We start from the raw sequence: 22,054 nt of genomic DNA, 5'->3' as shown, positions 1-22,054 counted from the left end.
CCTGACTCTAAAGTGTTTTTTTTTTCACTTTATTCCACATGCACTCTCGTTTGTTACAGTGGGACAAAACCCCTGCATTAATGTCTGCTTCTCCTGGGTCTGCACATTTTGCTCTGTCATTCCCATTTGTGAAATGAGAAGTAATTAGCACATTAAATTCATCTGAGTGACTGGGAAAGATCCATTAACTTCCTGCATAAAAAGACACTTCTTTCAAGGCTCATTTTCCTGGTAGGAAATATGTTAGAAAGGACTGAAAGAGACGAGCTGCTGTCTGTGACTTGGTCTGAAGCTTTTGTGTACTCCCTTAAAATTTCCAAGTTTTATTCCCTGTGTTATGCTCTTAGAATTCCCTTCTCCTCCTAGTCTTTATTTTAATGTTAAAACATTTGTACTTTTCTGTCTACATGTACGTGTCTTTTGCTCAAATGACTTTGGGAAGCAAGAAAGATGTTTCATGTTATCTGGATACAGTTTCATTCCTAGGAAGCACATGTTTCCTCTGGAATATGGACATGGTTTCCTCTCTTGCTCATTAGCAACATCAGCACTGACATTTTAATGGTGAGAAACCTGTCAGATCTTAATTACAGAGATGGCTTCATTTCCATTCCATGTCATGTTTAGGGGACTGTTGGCATGTTCCAGAGAAAATGTAGACTAAAGGTGTTGGGAAAAGTCTGAATTTGTCATGTTGTTTTCCCTCTTGCATTATTATAAATATAATTTTTATCAGCAGGTCTGCTTTCATTTTTACTGAATAACAGGAAAGAGCTGAGGATGCTGTTGCATCAAAAGCCTTTGCAGCAGGACCTGCCTATTGGTAATCTATATTTATGCATTAATAAACAGCCTTGTTACTCTGAGTACCACAGATCTAAGGAGTATAATTAGTTTGCTATCAAATAGGCAAATATATAATTCTTTTATATATTCATGGGTAGATGGCAAGCTTAGAGAGACAGCCACTTTTTTGCAAAACAAAAGACAGATAATTCCATATTCTACTCAAAATCTCAGGAAGTTGGAGGGTTGCTCCCAGCCTAACAGCCTCTGGAAAAACTTTCTTTTTTTTTTTTCTCTAGACTAGTTTTTGTCAGAAAGATCTTAAATAAATTATGTTCAGCAATATGTGAAACAGCTCTGAATTTTTGAGGGTGTTAGATCCATCCTGGATTAGATAAGTTAGAGGTTTTTTCCCCTCATAACATTAATATTTAGAGTCTTGACTGTTACATATATACATTATATATATATAATTAAATAAAACATAGGAGGAATGTGAAACAATAAAAAGGCTTTAGGACTTACTGGTTCTTGCTCAACTCTGTTCTGAATCAGCTTATCATTAAAATATTTAACTTTAAATCAGCCACTCATGAAAGTTGTCCAGAAAGGTGATCGTGGCATATTTTACAAAGTTTTGTAAATTGAATTAAAATTCAAGAATTGAAACTGTGACCCCTAGAAACAATTGCTGTTTTGTGGTTTGGGTACTGGTTTTTTGAGTATTGGTTTGTTGTTTTTTTTTTTTTGCGAATTTGAGTGTATTTACGAAGAGGAAATCTGGAGAAGAATATCCATTACTAAATGCAATTAAAGGGGAGGGAAAAAACAACAGCAACTTACTGCAATTCTTGTAAAGAGCTTTGCTAAACCTCTGGGAATAGAAGCCACTGATGCTTCTGGTTCCAGAATTGTTCTTAATTATCTTATTGCTCTATTCTCTGTTTTTCCAGTGAACTTCCCTTGGTTCTAAAAATCATCACATTTTGCAGACAAATGAAGTGGAGAAGCAAACTCTGAGGGCTTTGCAGTGCAGGCACCTTGGAGAAGGAATATCTGGCACCAAATTCCTGAAGATCAGTGGGTGTTTACTGAGACTGGACTATTTTTCAGAAGACAGGATTTTTGTCAATATTTGTAAGTTCTGCATGTATATTTGAATAGCATGGTTATTTTTAGACTCTATTATTTGTGATGTGGCAAGGTATTATATCCAAGATATTTCCTAATTTATTATATCAAACTTCTGTCTACATGGATTTCAAAGAGTTCAAGTATGTTGTGCATTTTTTAAACTAGATAATGCTTACTGGTGGTTTTTTGTTTTGTTTTTTTTTTTTATAATCCTTCCACAGATTTGTGAAGGTTATTTCCCTTGTAATTTCATACTCATGAGGAAATGCAGCTTTGTCTTCATTGTCAAATATATTACCAGCAGGGTTTGGAAAGGAAAGCACATATAATGTAGGTTTGAGCAATTGCCAGGGAGACAGGATTGAGCCTATTCTGCACATTTTTATTTATTTGTGGAAAATAAGTGGTTGTGTGTTCTGTAACCACTCACTGATGTTTTTGGCTCAATCCGCATGAGTTTAAATAAGACAAAAAATTAAAATTATATATGACTGTATTCCCACTGTATTTTTTCCTGTACTTTATAGAATTGTTTTTATTCATTTTTCACTATAGTAATAGTTCTACTGTAATTTTAGTATCTTGTTCCAAATAGAAATATTTTTATTTCCTATTTATAGGACAATGAAGTTAATAAGATATTATGTTATTCTTTCAGGGTGATTCTAAGGAGACAAAGAACTTGAAAGGTGAGCAAGTTAAATTGCAATCAGTAGTATTTTATCTGTGCTATTCTGGTTTGCTTCCAGTAACCCTAAATGTGCAAGTTTGCAAATTGATGTTTCCTTTACATGTATATTGTACAAAATTATAGAAAATGCAAATGACAAAATTTTCTCTCCTCTTCTGCTTTCACAGATAAATGTAAGTGACCCTTGATGTAAATATGAATTATTCCCACAGAACTGAAAATCCAGCTTTAATGCAGGTTTACACAGAAGCCTCAGAATGTTTCTCTTATGAAGAGAAACAACCTTGAACCATGTTCATGATGTTGTTTTCACACTGACTGTACAGAGAAAGTTACTGACCACTTGAATGTGGTTTATAATTTGAAGCTTTTAAAGATTTAGTGACATTCCTATGCTCAAAGCAATGTAGGATTTCAGAGCATGTCCCTCAGCTGGTTGTGCAGTAGTTCAGATATGAAGTGTCCTGTCTCCACTGCTGGAATTCCAGGATTTTGCATTCAGTGACACAAAAACAATATTTGATTAAAACGGGTTGATAAGAAACCAAACAACAGCAACAACAAAAGACAACCTGTTCTACCTTCAGCAGAGTGTGTTGTCTGTGAGGGTGGGCAGGCCCTGGCACAGGGTGCCCAGAGCAGCTGGGGCTGCCACATCTGGAAGTGTCCAAGGCCAGGTTGGACAGGGCTTGGAGCAACCTGGGATAGTGGAAGGTGTCCCTGCCCAGGGCAGAGGAGTTTAAGGTCTCTTCCCACCTAAACCATTCTCTGATTCTGTATTTGTTGCTTGTGTCAGGTTCTGTGTGGTTGTGAATCAGACAAGATCAGCCCTGTGGTTGTTGCAGTCACATCTTATCTGTGGTAACCTCTCCCTCTCAGTTTCCGTGCCTCGTGCCTGAGGTGACACTCGTCTCTCAAGGATCACACACTCCAAATTCCATCAGGCACTGCCATAACTCTGGCAAAGCCCTTAAAGGATAATTTTCCTGGGTGCAGGAAGCCCTCTGTGCTCAGCATCCCAGAGATCAGGTTATGGGACAAGCAGGGCTTTTTTCACATCCCTGATAGAATCATGAGAATGGTTTGTGGCACAAACCAGTCAGAAAGTAGAGAAGAAAAGCAGAGATTGTTGGGGTTTGCAATTGTTCAGGTTTTACCAATGACTGGAGGATGAGGCACTGGTTTTCAGCAGAGATAGCTGAGGCTCAGCTCTGCAGTGAAATGAACAGGAAGCTCTGGGATGCTCTGGTTTGTTTTCTCCATTCTGGAATGGGTAAGGGCAATGGGAACAGGAACAAATGGAATAGAAGTAAAGACCTACTAAACTGTTCTGGCTGTGGGCACAGTGAGAATGTGTCCATCTGCCTCATTTCTGGGATGAGAGCAGCCAATCCACTCCCTGCTTTTTCTGGAAAACATTCGTAGGCAAAAGGGGACTCATGACCTTGTAAGTGCTGACTTGAGGTGTTTGTGTCCTTCCTCGCAGGCTGCTGGCTCATCATGTCCTCCATTCTTGGGAAGATGAAGAAGTTTGGCAGTTTTGACATGGAGGAATCTGAAGTGACAGATGAACACACAGATGGGGAGGACTCTGTCCAGGAAACCCCTGACAACCTCCAGGGCCCACCCAGCACCAAGGTGCAGCCACTCAAAAGCAACATTTTTGCAAGGCGAGGCCGCTTTGTGATGGGGGACAGTGACAAGAACATGGCTCCCATGGACTCCTTCTGCCAGATGGATCACCTGATGGCACCTTCTGTCATCAAATTCCATGTGAATTTGGAGAGGGGAAAACTTCACAAGTAAGTTTGCACTGTGAGATTTGGTTGTAATGAGTATTTGACAACTGTAGGCCGTGGTTCTGAGAGCAGCATTTGTTCTCTCTGCTTGAGCACGACCATTTTTTCAGTTTCACTGTTTTCTATGCCAAATTAAGGAGTGTTGCAACTAAAAGTGACAATAACTGTTGTCTCTTGGCATCTCTAAAAATCTCTGTCTCCATGGATATTGTGCCCAAAATTGGCAGTAGGCCTCAGCTCACTTGCTTGAGGCTGCTCAGTGAATGGCCATGGCTCAGAGTGAGAACAAGGGATTGCCTGGCTCCAGGCCTGCAGTTACACTGCCAAGCTTCAGTGCCTCTTTGAAGACTTGTTCTCAGCTTTTCAGCAACAGAATCATAATTTTATCAGGAGAGTTGCTTGCACACTTTGTTCTTTTAATCTTTGCAGATGTACCTATTCTAATCTGCAGCTTACTACTTCACATGAGCAAATGAAGAACAGTGTTCTGGTAGTTGATAAAAAGCCTGCTAAATATCTGACTTTAGCTAACTGACATTTCCCCTTGTTAGGCTCCTGTCTACAGATTCCATCACAGGCTGCTCAGAAAAAGCTTTCAAATTTTATGACCGCAGAAGGATCTTTGATGCTGTAGCCCAAGGCAACACAAAGGACCTCAGTGACCTGCTACTTTACCTTAATAGAACCTTCAAGCATCTCACAGATGAAGAGTTCAAAGGTACCCTTTAGTGTCATATACCTTGACTTGCCCTCTTCTTCTTCCAGTAGTGCTCCTGAGATGAAAATAAAAAAAGATAATTATGTTACATGTCTGCAGGAGGTCCTTTAATAGCCCTATTGATTGGGCAGCCCATTGATTGGAAGGTTACAGGAGCTGAAGTTTTCTGTGAAACACTAAATGAGGTTTCTTGTCTTTTGAAAAGAGCCTCATTAATTCCTGCTTGCCTGGCTATAGATGGTGATTTGTAATCACTTCTATATACCTGCAATTTTTTGTTTTACAGAGCCTGAAACTGGCAAAACCTGTTTACTGAAAGCCATGCTGAATCTACAGGATGGGAAAAATGATACTATTCCCTTGCTGCTGGATATTGCAAGAAAAACTGGAACTCTGAAAGAGTTTGTTAATGCAGAATATACTGACAACTACTACAAGGGTAAGAGAAACAGGTGCTGCACTGAATGCTTAGGGTGCTCAGACTGAAATGGGGTCAGGCAGGGCTCTCAAAGTCTTGTGCATGAGGCCTTGTGCACCCCAAAGTTTTGGTGTGTGTTTGACAATCTGTGCATTTGTGCTGGGGCTGTGCCCTGTTAGGTGCAATATTCTGCCGTTTTTGACATACAATGATTTAATGACTTGTGTTTGCTGTTTGTGTGGTTTTTTTTCCTCTTCAGTTCTAGAGCTTTTTAGCCTGCAGAGCTCTCAGTTCCAGCATCTTACACGGAGCTGAGGGAATTGCAGTGCTGAAAGCTCTCAGTCTGTACTAAATGCTGAGGATTTCTGTCTCATGAGTGTCTCTGTAGGCCAGACTGCTCTTCACATTGCCATCGAGAGGAGGAACATGTACCTGGTGAAGCTCCTGGTCCAGAATGGAGCAGATGTTCATGCCAGAGCCTGTGGGGAGTTCTTCAGGAAAATCAAAGGGAAATCTGGCTTTTATTTTGGTAGGAGTGAGCACAGTATGGTCTTTATTGATGGAGTTGTCCTAGCAACATCCCAAGTGCAAACTGTTAAATAATCCTGTTTGTGTGGGACTGGAGGCTCAGAAGTACCAGATGGGCTGTTCTACCTTTAGGCCAAATATTTCCTCCCAAAGACTGAGCTTGTAAAGAAACAGTTGGTAGCTGATGGTGTTCAGTGTGAGCCCAGTGTCAGCTTTCCTTTGTTCTCTGAGCACTTCACCCTTTGTAACCTGCTCCTGTCCTGGCAGGTTTTTTTTTAAGCAGCTGTGCTTCTGTGATGTAGTTAAACCAAAGGAAACATATTTTAACAGCTATCACAAGAATTGGTGCTATTCCAGATAGAGAAATGAATCTTTTCTCATGGGGAAAGATGAAAACAATGTGATGTTTCTGTTTATGCACCTCTAGTACTGGGCTTTCTGACCACTCCTTTTCATTGCTTGCCATAGGAGAGCTGCCTTTGTCCCTGGCTGCCTGCACCAACCAGCTCTGCATTGTGAAATTCCTCCTGGAGAATCCCTACCAGGCAGCCAACATCGCTGCTGAGGACTCCATGGGCAACATGGTCCTGCACACACTGGTGGAGATTGCAGATAACACCAAGGATAACACCAAGTTTGTAACCAAGATGTACAATAACATATTGATCCTTGGTGCCAAAATTAATCCCATCCTCAAGCTGGAAGAACTCACCAACAAGAAAGGGCTGACTCCTTTAACTCTGGCAGCCAAAACAGGGAAGATAGGGGTAGGTGAACAAAGGTGTTTGACTGTCCCATTTGACTGTATCACACTATTGAGAGAATGTGTAAAACATTTATGCAGAATGGATTTTAAAATTTTGTTATTGGGGCCCTTTAGTTAAGAGGAACTGATGCTGCAATTTAACTGCACAGTCCTTAAAGGCTACAAAGTGTGAGTGTGTCTGTGCCCAGCTGGTGTTATTCACACACCACTGGTATGCAAGGCAGCGCCAGAGGAAACAGAAAGTGGGTCTCTGATATCATCTGAACCAGTGGAGCTCTTTTACTTTTGACTGGCTGATATAACTTATCTTCTGGCAGTTCCCATTCAAAGTGACTGTGCTCAGAGATGTGTAACATCTCTGCTTTTCTCTTGCAGTTTTGAAACAGATAATGCCAAATTTTTAGAGGTATTTTTATTTCCCCTCTCCCATCACACAGTGAGAAAATTAACTGTGTTTATTTCAGACTGTGATCTCTGCAGTGCTCCAGTGGTTTATCTTCAGCTCACTTGAACTAGAGAGAAATTAGCCTTCCTTTGTTGTGGAGAAGCTGAGGAATGAGAAGTCCATTAGCACTGAAACGTTGGTTGTATTGTTCTTTTGCAATTAGATTTTCGCTTACATCCTCAGACGAGAGATCAAAGACCCCGAGTGCAGACACTTGTCCAGGAAGTTCACTGAATGGGCCTATGGACCTGTCCACTCCTCTCTTTATGACCTGTCCTGTATAGACACCTGTGAGAAAAATTCAGTGCTTGAGATCCTTGCCTACAGCAGTGAGACACCAGTAAGTACTGCACCTCCTTGGCTGGGGAGAGCTTCATGTTCCACACAGAGCATCTTTTCCCTCATTTCCATGAAACAGCAACCTCCCACCCTGAGCTTAAGGGAACTAGAGGGATCATTTGCTGAAGATTTATGTAATATGGGATATTTTCAAACTCCAGTGTATTCTGGCCCTACCAAAATTCTCCTTTTCCTCCTGCACAGAACCGTCACGAGATGCTGCTGGTGGAGCCCCTTAACAGGCTGCTGCAAGACAAGTGGGATCGGTTTGTCAAGCACTTGTTTTACTTCAACTTCTTTGTCTACACCATACACATCACCATCCTCACTGCAGCTGCTTACTACAGACCTGTACAGAAGAATGAAAAGGTTCATTACTTCTGTCTGTGTCAAGGGAACCACCCATTGCATGATATCCCAAATTTACCTTCCATTTGAATGTGTGGCCTTAGCATCCAAATGTTACCCTTTCCTAAAGGCAGGAGAGAGATTTGACCCTGCTTGCTTCTCAAGTCTTGCCCCCTTGCTACAGCACATTGAGAAACTTAACCACTTCCTGTTCCCCCAGACATGGAGTTGCTTCCATCTGCTGGCAAGGCCAGGTGTTTTTTACCTCCAGTTCTGCTGAATAGATCTATTTTCCTGTTTTCTGCAGCCTCCCTTCACCTTTGGTTACAGCACTGGGGAATATTTTCGAGTAACTGGAGAGATCCTGAGTGTACTGGGGGGCCTCTATTTTTTTCTCAGAGGGGTAAGATATTTGAAAATTTTCCTTTTGCTGTTTGGGTAGGTGTAGGAGAGAATCAATCAAGCTTTTCCTATTCATGAGCATTGGCTGCTTAGATAATCCATGTTTTAGTCGAGACGTACAAATCATTTTCCTTAAACTGATGTTACTGCAAGGGTCCTCCCTAGATCTTGCACCAGTGTTTGTTTTGAGCTGTTCTTGTGAGGTGTTTTATGGTACCAGCTCCCTGATACAGGGGTCAGTGCTTAATTAATTCTCAGGGATACTCAATATTTCCTTGGTGCAAACCTGGTCTTTGTTCCCTTTTCTTTTCAGATCCAGTATTTTGTGCAGAGGCGCCCATCCCTCAGGACACTGATAGTTGATGGCTACAGTGAGGTTCTTTTGTAAGCTCCAAATATCTTTGATTGTATCTCATCCTGGAACAGATGAGAGTGTGGGATCTGTAGTTGAGGCTGAGGCCACCTGTAATAGGAGCTTTGCTATAATTCCCTGAATCTTTACAACAGAGTTGCCAGTGGCTATCATTGAACAAATGGCTCTGGATCAGTGACCTCCTGTGGAGGCAAAGCAAATTCAGTGTCTGAATGTTCACTGTGTCATGCAGCAGAGTTAGGAATAGATCTCCAAGTGGGATTTATGTATTATTTATGCAGAAATCCTCCCATTGCTAAGGGAGTTTTTGCCTCTCCAAGGCCCTTTTTCTTCCCAACTGGACAATCCCTTGTGCTGCTCTGTTCCCAGCACTGTGGCCAGCTCATCCCTCTGCATTCACACCACTCTTGTCTTCCAGCTTTGTCCATTCCCTGCTCCTGCTGAGCTCTGTGGTGCTCTACTTCTGTGGCCAGGAGCTCTATGTGGCATCCATGGTGTTCTCCTTGGCCCTGGGCTGGGCCAACATGCTCTACTACACCCGGGGCTTCCAGCAGATGGGAATTTACTCCGTCATGATCGCCAAGGTCAGTGCAGGGAGCAGCTGAGGAGGCAGCAGAGCCTCAGAGCTGGAACTTCTGCCAGCAGCCCCATTTTCAGGGCACACCTGGCCATGGCTGCCTCTCATATTGACTCTGCTAGCCTTTTTTATTATTTTATGAGTGAAGTGATAAAACTTAAGTGATGTTGAAAAACCCCCTGCTCTTCAACTGTATGTTTTATAGCAGTCTTGATAGGATGATGATTATTATTATCTGCCATGCTTCAAAATAACTATAATTGGGTAAGCATGGATGCAAGGAGACAGAACAGTGTAGGCAGCTCTGGTTTGAGATGGCCCAGCTTTCTACCAGCTGGAAATTTCTCCAGGTATAGATAAAATGTTTCCAAACAGAGCAATTAGCTAAGAGGCAATAGCTGCCTAATAAACCTCTCTGTGATGTAGCCAGCCAGCCCAAGAGGGGAAGAAAAATGCAACTGTCTTTATGTGGTTTGTACTCACAAAGAGGAAACTGTTCCCATGTATGTGTTGCATTTGTGTGTAAATTGTTGCTTGAATAAGAGAAAAATGTCTTCTGTATTAAAGTTTATTATCTCAGCTGGATAAACAACACTTTAATGCATGAACAGCCAGGTCAGAGCAAATGCATTCTTGAGCCAAAGCAGTATTTTCTGCCAGTTTTTGTTGCAGTTTACATTCAATTTTTAACATTTTTTTCATCTGTTTCCATGTTACAGATGATCCTTAGAGATTTATGTCGCTTCATGTTTGTCTATCTCGTATTCCTCTTGGGGTTTTCTACAGGTAATATTCTACTTGGAGTTACTTTTTTTTACTTAAAGAATCTCAGAAAAGTTTGTTTTTCGAGTTGCTTAGACTTTTCATTCCCAGCTAAAAGCTAACAAATTAACCTAATTAAAAAAAAAACCCCAAATCTCTTCAGAATAACATTTATTTGTAGTAATTTCATACAGCTTTTCATCCCTGGGTTGCAAAGCTGAATAGAAAGCCAGTCATCCTTTTCTGTGTGGAGAAAACTGAGCCAGCACCTGCTCAGAGGGTGTCAGATCTGGGGAATATTTTATAGGGCAATTTCCCTGGGGTCAATGTGCCACTGAGGGAACGTGTGTTAACTTTCTGCTCGTTTTCATTGCTTGCAACGAATCTCAAACTGTGTTTCCATTATGTGAATGTAATTCTCTTTTTTTGCCACAGCTGTGGTGACTTTGATTGAAGATGACAACGAGGGGCAGGAAACAAATATCTCTGACTATGCCAGGTGCTGCCACATGAAACGAGGCCGCACCTCCTACAACAGCCTCTACTACACCTGCCTGGAGCTCTTCAAGTTCACCATTGGCATGGGGGACCTGGAGTTCACAGAGAACTACAGGTTCAAATCTGTGTTTGTCATCCTGCTGGTGCTCTATGTCATCCTCACCTACATCCTCCTGCTCAACATGCTCATTGCACTGATGGGGGAGACTGTCAACAAAATTGCACAGGAGAGCAAGAGCATCTGGAAACTCCAGGTATGTTGGTTCTGTGAGGCTGCTGTCTAAAATCTTAGAATCTTAGGAGCTGATGTGTCTAAATAACAGGTCACTGCTTCTTTCTGATTCACCTGAAGAGTTCCTAAAAAAAAGTATTAGTTTCTTTCCCATGTATATTTGATGTTTCGCCTAAGCAGACGTTCCCAGTGTTCCACAGATGTTCAGAATGTAAGGAAAGAAGTATTTTTGTAATTGGACAAAATTATTTGGGCTTTGTATGATGGAAAATCCTGATCAGACTATGAAGAGAGATTATGCAAGGGGAAAACCAGTCTTTACCAGAATCAGTTTTTGTTTGAGGTAAGAAAGGGAACTTCATCATTTTATTCACAGGGAAGTAATTCGGCATTTTCAGTGACATATTAACAAAGGGTGGTGTTGCAGAATTACAGTGTTTACTCTAAGATGTTGACAATGATAAAAACTCAGGGTTTTTAAAACAAAGACAGAATTCAGGATTTGTTTGACTTTGACCAGCAGCCCCTCAGTGCTGTGCTTTCTCTTACCTGGCAGAGAGCCATCACAATCCTGGACATTGAGAACAGCTACCTGAACTGTCTGAGGCACTCATTCCGCTCTGGGAAGCAAGTCCTGGTGGGGATCACACCTGATGGCCAAGATGATTACAGGTGGTGCTTCAGGTAACCTGTTTGTTTGTGTATCAAGCCAACAATCTTCTGTAGACAAACAACTTCGAGTATCTGGTGGTGGGAAGCAGAACTTTCCTCCTGCAGCACTCTGAAGAGTAGAGCAGTAATAGTGTCTGCAGTGGTCAGTTTAATCTGGTTTTTGGGTCAGATCTGAGGCTTGGGAGGTGACAGTTCGTGGTACAAACTGATCCTGGAGTTGTCTGGTCATCCTTAGAATAGATCTTGGGTTTGTTGTTGTCTTTCCAGGGTTGATGAAGTGAACTGGTCCACATGGAACACTAACCTGGGCATAATCAATGAAGACCCTGGGTACTCTGGGGAGCTCAGACGAAATCCCAGTTTCTCCATTAAGCCTGGCAGAGGTGAGGCTTTCAGGGACTCAAATGCTGGTGTGGGCTGCACTGTGGTGATGGCAGCAGCATGTTTTAACTGATAGAGGGCACTCAGTGCTGTGCACCTACTCACTTCCTGATAAAGCAGTGACTGAGTTGATGGCATTTTCAGCCAGCACAAAATGCAAAGGATGAAATGGGTTCATTGTTCAGTTTGACTCTCTGGAGTCAAAACCTAGGAGCTGCTTTGGAGACCCCAAGGCCCAGAGTTTTGGAGCTCAGCATCCAGCACCAAAGCATTTAACTGTGCAGTCAGTACTTGCCAGCTGAAATAGGGAAAACTTGTGGAACAGGATGGGGAAGAAAACCACAAAGTCCTTTCTTCCTGCTTCTTTCTTCTTCTTTCATCAGCTCCCTGTTCAAACCACGTGTATATTTTTGTCTGTTTCTGTGAAGGGGAAAAAAATTAATCATTCCTTTCCTTGTTAGTTTCAGGGAAGCACTGGAAAACATTGGTTCCACTTCTGAAAGATGGAGAGAAGAGGAGAGAAGAGCCTCACAAGGCACCAGAAGAAGCCAAATTAAAACCTGTTTTGGAGCCTTATTTTGAACCAGAAGATTGTGAGGTGTTGAAAGAATCAATTCCAAAGTCAGTATAATTCTGGTTGTCTGTGCTGATCCTCACAAGGAGAACAATAGAGCACTTCAGGTACAGGAACAGGGACTTTTGGAAAAAGGTCAGAGGACTTAGGAAATTAACTTGTGCAAGGATTTATTTATTACACTAAGTGTGCTAAATAAACCATTTGTTGTTTAAGCTCATGTCTTCATGGTTATTTTTAGTACAACATTCTGTCTGCTTTTAAAGTCTCTTTTATTAAAAAATTATTTTTGTGAGCATGCTCAGGCCTTGATTTTGTGGCTCTGCTGCCTCTAAAACCAACCAACCAAATTATTATGACACTGGAAAAGCACTCATAAAAGAGCAGTAAAAGTCACCAAGGGCCCAGACAGATGTTCCTGTGGGGAAAGTTTCTTGGAAAGCAGATAAATAAATGGGGACATGGAAAGAATACAAAATCGTTTTCTCATAACACAAGAACAAATACACTCTGTGAAATTTTAAAGGTTGAATAGTCAAAATCAATGAAATAAATGTTTCTTTTACACTGTCTGAGTAAACTCCAGAAATTCACAGTTATTTTACTGAAGCTAAAAGCTTAACAGGATCCCAAATTTGACATTTATTTAGATAACAGATGAACTTTGCACAAAGTAAGAGATAGTGGTTATAGAGAATATATGTTTCAAAGGTCAGATGTATAACAATGTACAACAATAATAATCTTGAAATTAGAGAGTTTTTGTTCCTGACTTTGACAGCAACAGGGAAAAAGTCTGGTGCTGAAAATCCGTCTGGCTGGATTTACAGAGAGAATCAGGAGACATATCAGAGGAGAAATAGTCAGATGTTCTGAAAATACAGATGGAAGCCTTGGAAAGAGAGGAAAGAAAAAGATGAACTTGGGCATCTTCTTGAAAAGTGAGTAGGAATAGAAGAATTAAGGACAAGAAAATTTACTTTATTGACAGCTGCCCCATATTTCAGTGCTGGGCCACAGTGCAGCTGTGCTGGGCAAGAAAAGGTAAATGGTTTGACCTCTCCTTATATCCCTAAAGCACTTGGAGTTAACAGCTCTAACCCCCTCAGAGTGCACAAACAACTCTCTGAGTCAACAAGGTGTGTGACCAGGGCCTTCAGCTCCTCCTGGGGTTCCACCTGAAGTACAGATCATTTCCTTCAATAAATCTTGTAATTTTGCTGCATTTACTAAAATGCTGGGACATGCTGCTTTTAAAAAAAGCAATGTGTTCGTGTACAGGCTGCCCTGTGAGATGGAATTTTGGGTTGTGTGACATCACTTCTTTTACTGGAGTCAGGATTTCTCACCGTGGTCCTTTCTCATGGGGCACTAAGGAATATATTTCAAGGGAATCTTCAAACATCCAGCTGCTTTATTTGAAATAGTAGCACCATCTAGAGGACTAATAATTCTTGTTCCTTTGGTTAACATCAGTCAGGACAAATGTAATTTTATTTTCACAGAGTTTATAGGGTATAACCAGAGAAAACTGACAAAGGATTTGAAAGAATTGCTTAAAAAAGTCAGAATTTCAACTGGAAATAATCGGAATTTAATGTCTCTGGTGAACAAGGAAGCCACAGAGGATGTTTAAAGCAGGTGTGTTCAGTTTCAGATCTCTAAACCCTTGGTAGCATTCTCTAGGTGCCTCTCAAGGCTTCATTATGCTCCATTCTGAACATGGCAAGAGACAATCCACATGTAAAACAAGCACAGCTGAGTAGGCCAGACAAGCTGAGACAGTGAAAAAATTTATTATTTAAACTACTAAGAATAAACATGGAAAGGAGCTGACCAGAAAAACACAGTTAGTTGTCTCCATGCTTTGTGTGCCACAGCAAATTTATGCTTGGAAGGACACCAGGATTATGATATAGCTGGAAAACATTCATGAGTTTTCTCTTTTCCCTGGGAGGAATCCATTTTTCATAATTACCAGCCTGGGTAGAGACCTAATCCATTGCTTAAAGTCCACCCTGATTTACATCAAGAGCCTGGCCAGAAGGGTTGATCACTGCCCTGGGTAACCTGAACTCATCCTACACCTCTGCCTCCTGTCCCTTCCTGCTCCAAAAAGATCACAAAGACTGCAAGGAACTTCTTAAAACCAGAAATGCTGAAATTCAGGCTGAAAACATACATCAGAATGATGCTGTGGTTAAGAATATAAATGCCCTATATTTATGGGATAGGGTGGTGCTTGTGGGGTTTTTGGTTGCATTTCTAAAATCCCTTAATCTTCTCTGGCAAACAACAGTATCCTATTCTTTTAGAGGGAGTTATTACCAAGCTCTCAGAATTTCCAGCTAAATCATCACTTCAGTTCCTGCAGTGGGCACAGATTTATTTCCCACAGATGGGGAGGTTCAGCTTGGCAGTGAGTCCAATTCAGGAAGTGTTTGTCCTTTAGGAACAGCTCTGCCAGGACCAGCACCTTTCAGTTCCTGCTGCTGACACCACTGAGGAGGAGCATGGCCTTGCAATAGATGATCTTTATTTGGGTTGTTTTGTGGAGGTTCTGCTCACCTTGACATATTTTGCAGGTCTTGAAAAAGTCTTTTAGTTTGAAGTTTTTTGTTATTATTTCACACTGAACAAGGTTAGAAGCAGCACATGGCTCCTGTGCTGGTTTTTTGAGGCTTGTAGGTGGTAAAAATCTGTCTTCTCACAGTTATTAATTAAATTAATTTGTGTCTACACTTAATAGGAGATGATCAGGTCGGACAACTGTATATAAATATATATATATATAACCCCCAGCTCCCAATAACCACAGTGGAACTGGAGCAAGAGAAATGGAGGGTGTTGATGTGTTCACCTCCCATCAGAGGGTGACAGCTGTAATTAGCAATGACTGCAAAAGTGTGTGGGATGGAGATAGCAGGAAGGGGTGAGCTGGGCTGAGCTCCCCAGGGAGGTGAGAAGGGATCCATGAACATGTGGAAAAACAAAAACACAATCTCAATACTGACAGCATTTCCATACCTGAGATGCAATTGGTCAAGTCAGCCATGAAAACTGAGCTGCTGTGCCTTTCAAACTCCAGTAATTCCTGAATTATTGAGAAAAACACACGCCCTGCCTGAAAACCTTGGAGCCACCCATGCTGCTGTTCACGTGCCCTCTGCCACAGCTGCACTGGACTCTGGGTAGCCCCTTGTCCTAATGAAACACGAATGTTAATCCCTTCTGAGGCAGCTTTTAGTGGGCCCACAGGAGGACCCCCACACCATGTGTGGGGCTGCTGCTGTTCCCCTGGCCCCAGGACAGCCCCTGTCCCTCTGATGCCACTGTCCTGCTTTGCTGCCTCTGCTCAAATTAATGGCACACAATCAGATTTATTTGCCAAACACCAGCTCATTCTGTCACTCTTCTGTGGCCTGGATACCAGATCACTCAAGGATCTTTGCTGGAGGCCTCAAAACTCAAATACTCAAAAAACCCCACAAGGTGTGTGCTCAGCAGGTGCTACTGTGCTACAAAACACAGGGGATCCTGCCAACCCCACATCTTGAAGGGATAAAGCCACTGCACTCAGCTTCTGAGGCTTGAAGTTTTCAGAATCCCATCAACAGGAATTTTACAGTGTTTTTGTTCAAAGTGTCGTGGTAAATCTTCCAAACTCAAAAAAATTCCATTAAAAATCCCTGGCAGGCTGGGGATCGGGTGGTGTCTTGGGTATTTGAGACCAGCTTGCAGGACTTAGAGAGAACCTCTTGTGCTCCATTGGGCACAGGCAGGGATTTACCAGGCCTGGGGAGGAAGAGGATTTAATTGATGCTGCCAGATGCAGCACAGACACCCTGGGTCTTCTTGATGTGGTTCTAAGCTCTGAAGTGTTTCCCATCACCCACACCATGCATGCTGGGATTACTTTTTGCTCTGGAGAAAACATGGACCCAGTTTCTCCTACAGCAGAGGTTAATCTTCAAAATACATGGTGGGGAGCACTTATTTCTCTGGGAAGGAGGAGAAATCAGCTGAGCTCATTGGACTTCTCCTGCTGTGTCAGTGATGCTGTGGCTCCATCTCCATTATTAACATTCTCTGTTTCCGTGTGCAGGGCATGAGTGGGCATGAGGAGACGCCAGCATTCACAGGATCATCGAGGTTTTTCAGGCTCCATCATCACCCAGAGCTGTGTTCCTCAGTCATTGCTATAATCAGCCTCTAAAATCAACATTTTAGTCACCTGGATGTTGGTATGAAAGGTGGAATTGCCATGTCAGGCAGCAGGAGCAGCTCCCAATTACAGCAACTGGAGGAAGTGTCCAACTCACTGGGCCAGAAAGAGCAGTTTCCAGCCATGCCACCAAGTCCAAGTCACTTCTTCCCAAGCTGACAGAAGAGGTTTAACCCAGGCAGTTCCTCTTTTTCCAGAGCAGAATGCAGATAATGACCCACCCAGGGAAAAGGGAGCCTCAGTTCCTGTTAGTCAGAGGGGGAAAGGCTGGAGTGTTTCATGGGCAGAGAGGAACACAACATCCCTCATCACCAGGTACAGGAGTTTAGGAAACAGGTAAAGTTTTCTCTAGAGGATGACTTGCAAGATAGAAACAGCTGGTTTTGAAATATGTACTGAATACTGAAAACTGAGAGAGGAGATGATTTGCATATTAAAATAGGTTTTTGTTGAAATAATGAGTTGAAACTGAGGCAGGAAAAATATATCCTGAAAAGATGTTGGGGTATATATGATACATATCTACCCAAAGAATTCCCTTTGGAATCAATGGAAGTTTCAAACCCCAGCCCATGGATGTAGATTTATCCAGTGCCCTCCTGACTGCAGCAACGAGGGACCTGCAGGTTGGAGAGCTCTTGTTTTGGGGACCCGGAGCATTTGAGGGTTTATTTCAACTGATAGATGTTCACCTTCAATTCTGCTTCATTTATTTGCCAGAAAGATCTTTACTAGAAGTGGAAGGGCCCTGCAGGTTTGTTACAGCTCCTGAGCATTTCATATGCTGCTGCAGCTGATACAAAGTTTAGCTGTCAGTTTAAGGCCTGATAGTGGGTGAATTTCTGTTCCCCTCATGTTTTTTACAAGTCTAAACAGATCTTTGGAATGGAAATGAACCATTCTCTGCATTTAGATGGATGAGATAGATAAAAATATCTCCATTCTAAAAAAGAGAGGTTTGATGTTTTTAAAAATCAAATAACTGAACCATTAGTTCAACCTGAGTTTCTTATAACATGAAAGTACCTCCCCAGTTTTGGTGCTCACCCTCCAAAAACTACTTGAGTCAAGCAGTGGCAGCACAAATTTGAGCCAAAAAAATGCAGCATTTAGGTGGGGCCACGCTTTCCTCATGTGTATTCCTTGAGGCATTTTCATGTTGCCTCATTCCCCAGCACTGCTCAGCGTTACCAGAAACTCTGCACCACAACTGAAGATTCCCAAACTGAGCCTGAAACAGCTGCAGAACAACCCTGACCTAGTTGGGAGTGTGAGACTCAGCAGCCAAGAGAGGTCTGTGCTTTGGGAGACCTCTCTGAGCTGGGATGTGTCACACAGCAGGCTGGGCTCCCTCAGCCAAGAGCCAATTGTAGGAAAAGCTTCCTCTCTCCTGCTCCTAAAACTGGTTTTATTTTTTCCTCCAAAGGTTTTATGGCCTTGTGAGCCTCCCCCCTGCCTGTGCCCAGCCTGTGACAAACAGCATCAGCAGCAGGACATGCTCACAGGACAGAGGAGCAGCCACCACCCTGCACATCTGGACCTGCACATCTGTACAGTGAGGGCTGGCAAAGGACTCTGTAGGTTTGAGCTGTTAGGTTTTGCCTCAGGAGTGGCAGGGGACACTGAGAACTGCACAAATGCAGGAAAACTCACTGGGAAAAAAAAACCAAACTCATTCTTCCCATTGCTTATCATTATCTCATGCTTAGGTAGCCCTGACACTTTGCCAAGAGAAGGGATAACTGTGTCCTGAAGTCTAATATTGATGCCACTTACATAAAGTGGATTTTTACTGCACTTATTTCAACTTAATCATGACTGAGCCCATCCCTGCATAGGGAATTAGCCACAGATGTGGGAATTAGGGAGATGCAGGTGGAAGTGAGCACTCTGTCAGGTGGGGAGAGGGTATTATAAGGGAGGAAGGGAGGCAGCTTTGGGATTTTTGGGTGGGGGGAGTGGATAGAGGCTGAGATAGAGGATCAGGCTTCGCTCTGCTTTTCTGCTCTCTTAATGTGAGCCCTGGTTAGGATGCAGCAGGGCACTGCTCAAAAGCAGAATAAAAATGTTCCTTTTCCCTGCTGTAGAAAGGAAGGCAGAGGCAGGAGTGTCATGAGTGGAGCTGCTCACTGTGCTGAGCAGGAAGTGTAGTTTGGAAGAATAGGAAATAGTTAGGATAACAATTTTTGCCCAAGCAGAAAGAATAGACTGCACAGAGTGCCACAGTTGCAGGGAATATATTTGTGATGGAGGCTCCAGCAAACCTTCTCCATCCCCTCGTGCATGGGACTGCTCTTTTCTGGCAGGGATCTTTGGGAATCAGATCTCCAGGCACGGGTGCTGTGCAAAAATACATCACAGCATTGCTAAAGAGCTGTGACTTGTCCCTGCAGCCCAGACTGCACCAACTGGTAAGTGATATCCCAGTATTTTCCTGGAATGATTTCCCACAAGGCTGTCCCCTGGTAGGTGATAGTCACACACTTGCAGGCTAATTCATTTTCCTGTTGCTCAGCTGCATAAAGCAGCCTCTTATCTTGCAATTTATGAGCATAATGTATAAATATTTGCAAGTGCTACTCAGTTGTCTGGAGAGGTGTGGAAAGCTCTTTGTGTACCAGGACACAAGGTGATCTCAGGACAAGTTTAACTCCAAGGGGAGGAGTGAGGAGAGCATGGTGAAAAATCATGGAGGACTCCTCTGAATCAATTAAACTATGCTCAGGGGATGTGGGCTGCTATTGGTATGCTCAGTGTTTTGGATTATTTTTAAGGAACTTGGGGAATGGAATGATGACAATAAGTAATTTACAATTATTGTTGCTGTTACCCCAGGTAAAAAATGCATTTAGGTAGTGCCTTTTCCCCTCAGTGACTCTGTTGGGGTAATGAAAATCACAGAATTAAATATAAAATCTGAATAACTTCTAATGTGAGTTTGCCTGGGTTAGTGTCCTGTATCAGCAGAAGAGCAAATGCAGCTCTGACTCGCTGATGTCAGATGGAAGATCTCCAAATGCTCATTCCCTCCCATCTGGGGTTTCCTTCATCTTGTTCATTTTGGTTTCTACTGAGTCTAACACTTGCTAAGAAAACAAAATAATGCCACGTAGGGCTTCTGCTGCTTATTTGTGCTGCACAGACTGTCCAAAGTTGAATTTTTCAAGTAATTTTTAATAGGAAATGCATGTTATGAATGTTCCTGACCCTTATGACATCTCTTCAGTAGCTGAAGCAGCTGGTGACTGCTGTAAAACTGTCTAAAATCGTCACGGTCATGACAGAGCCTCTTGCAAAACCCTCCATGGCTCCTGAAAAATGCTGCCCTTGTCAGAAACGTCAGGGTGGAGCAAGGAACAAAAAAAGCTGAGCAGGTTAATGATTAAAACTGAAAGAAAATGTTTGCACAGATGTGACTGACTGTGGCTCTGCCTCCCATTTCTTGGCTGTCAAGTCTGTCTGCTCAGGCTCACAGCACCCCAAAATTCTGTTTTCAGGGAGATTAGCCAGAAACAGGCAGGGCTCCTGCTCCCTAAATCTGAGAGCTGCAGAGGAAAGGGCTCAGGGGCTCAAGGCTGCCCTGCCTGTGCCAGGAGCAGCTGTTTCACAGAGCAGGCAGGATGGAGTGGAGCTGCTGTGAGATGTTCCAGCCCCTGCACCTTTCCATGGGCAGGATGGGAGCAGGGCTCTGCCTCTCTTGTCCCAGTTTTCCCTCTCTGGATTACTGCCACAACAATATAAATAGACTTTGCTGCTAGGTCCTGTGTTCTGCTAAATCACACAGTTCTGGGTGCTTTCAGATATAGTGGCTTTTCAAGCTCAAAGTCCTGCTTGCTGCCAAACTCATTTTCTCTCCTTAGCAAAAGGATTTCTGTTCCTGTGGTTGATCAGAGGTAAAGCAAGAATCCTCAAATGCACCTTCACCCAAATTTCATGTTGCTTTAGCTATTTCCATCCTCAGAGTGACTTCAATTAAACAGTTTTCTCACAGCTTGTGTTGAGAACCAAGCTGGTGCTCTCCCAGGCAGGAGGGGATGGCAGGATCCAGCCCTTATTCCAGGTCCTTACAGCAGCAGCTAAAAGACCATCAAAGCAGCAGCCTCTGGGCTCTCACAGCTCAGTTCAGGTTTTTGGCAGGATGTGAACAACATTTCCTGGCACAGGGTTTGGAGCACAGAGCAGGAATTTGTGTCAGGCAGAGCTGGATGTGTGCTCAGCACCTCCAACCAGAGGGATCCCCCGTGCCAAATCCAACCAGCCTGGGCACAGCCCCTTTCCCCACGCAGCTCCTGGGAGCTGATTCATTACCAGGAACTGTGCAGTGCTCCTGGCGTTTCACACAACGTCTGAGGCAAATGTAATACCCAGCAGACCTGTCTTTAAAGATACTTTATGAACAGGAGGAGCTTACCTTAAATTTGTAGATGTGTTTTAATGCCATAGTCTTTGGATTAAAATGTCTATGTTGTAGTATCCAAAGATATTTTGGTTTTACTTCCAAATTTTGATCTACCTCTTACCAAAAAACACCACCCAAACTTGACTTTTTTTTGCCCTTGTCTACAGCTGAAAAAAGATTCCTGTTTTGCTGCCTACATAGTTCCTCTTAAACTCCTATCTAATAATTAAGTCAAGACCAGCAGCTGTAAATACACCTTGCAGGTCTGACTGCAAAGACAGGAGTTTTTCACATCCTATTTCTGGTGATAATGCAAAGACTCTATAAAAAGAGCAGAGGAACTTAAGGTCACTCTTCTGGTATATCCCAGACCAGAATTCTGCATTCACCATTGCTCAACAGCTCCAAAGTAGAAAAGCTGAGAAAAGCCATTACCTATCACAGGGATGTGAAACCCAACTGGCTGTGTTCCCACAGGCTCTGTGGGGATATATTCATTAAAAACTTTTAAAGGCAAGGAAAAATTTAAACACACCCACCACGTTTTCCCTGACAGCACTGTGAAAGTATAAGATTTTCTGACATAATTTGTAAATTTTTGAAGCAACAGCAAAAATTTTTGCTTGCTGGAGCACTTAGGGTCATGTCCTTATTTTTGCTTTCTGCCTTCTGAGTCGGTCCATGCTATGTAATAAACTGAGCATGACATCAAGGTGCCATTTACAACCCAAATGCAGGTGCATTACCATTTTCCTTTGCAGGCAGCGTGTAAAGTGCAGAGCAGTGATCACCTGAGATACTCCACCGTGCCATGAAATCACCTGTGAGCAACTCGGCTGTAGTAACACTCTGCTGTGTAATTATTGCCTGTGTGTCATCCCACTCTGGCAGCTCTGAAGTCAAGAGTTGTTGCCTGGCCAGTTTCTCCCTGCTCCCTAATTTCAGATGGAGCCAACCCCGGCCGGCCGCGCTTCCTCGGAGGTTCCC

General features: G+C 42.8%; 1 protein-coding gene across 1 annotated transcript; it reads left to right on the top strand.

Moving 5' to 3' along the window:
- The first annotated feature begins 29 nt into the window (after window positions 1-29).
- Window positions 30-12,663, top strand: TRPV1 (transient receptor potential cation channel subfamily V member 1). Its single transcript, XM_088176956.1, has 18 exons — window positions 30-823; window positions 1,740-1,923; window positions 2,579-2,609; window positions 4,098-4,413; window positions 4,962-5,128; window positions 5,415-5,567; window positions 5,935-6,075; window positions 6,543-6,841; window positions 7,449-7,625; window positions 7,829-7,993; window positions 8,280-8,375; window positions 8,688-8,758; window positions 9,166-9,331; window positions 10,044-10,110; window positions 10,522-10,838; window positions 11,373-11,500; window positions 11,756-11,871; window positions 12,331-12,663. Exons 4-18 carry the CDS (start codon window positions 4,112-4,114, stop codon window positions 12,498-12,500), a joined length of 2,535 nt encoding a protein of 844 aa, XP_088033082.1. The 5' UTR covers window positions 30-823; window positions 1,740-1,923; window positions 2,579-2,609; window positions 4,098-4,111; the 3' UTR covers window positions 12,501-12,663.
- The last annotated feature ends 9,391 nt before the right edge of the window (window positions 12,664-22,054 follow it).

This window comes from Sturnus vulgaris, chromosome 21, assembly GCF_052056855.1.
Source record: "Sturnus vulgaris isolate bStuVul1 chromosome 21, bStuVul1.hap1, whole genome shotgun sequence".
NCBI classification, from domain to species: domain Eukaryota; kingdom Metazoa; phylum Chordata; class Aves; order Passeriformes; family Sturnidae; genus Sturnus; species Sturnus vulgaris.
This window is presented reverse-complemented; position numbering and strand designations above follow the sequence as displayed.

Bases quoted from the DNA above. Each gene is read 5' to 3' on its own strand.
- TRPV1 (XM_088176956.1), top strand. From the start codon at position 4,112: ATGTCCTCCATTCTTGGGAAGATGAAGAAGTTTGGCAGTTTTGACATG. The intron at 5,568-5,934 runs GTAAGAGAAACA...GTGTCTCTGTAG, and splicing joins TACTGACAACTACTACAAGG to GCCAGACTGCTCTTCACATT. The intron at 10,111-10,521 runs GTAATATTCTAC...TTTTTGCCACAG, and splicing joins CCTCTTGGGGTTTTCTACAG to CTGTGGTGACTTTGATTGAA.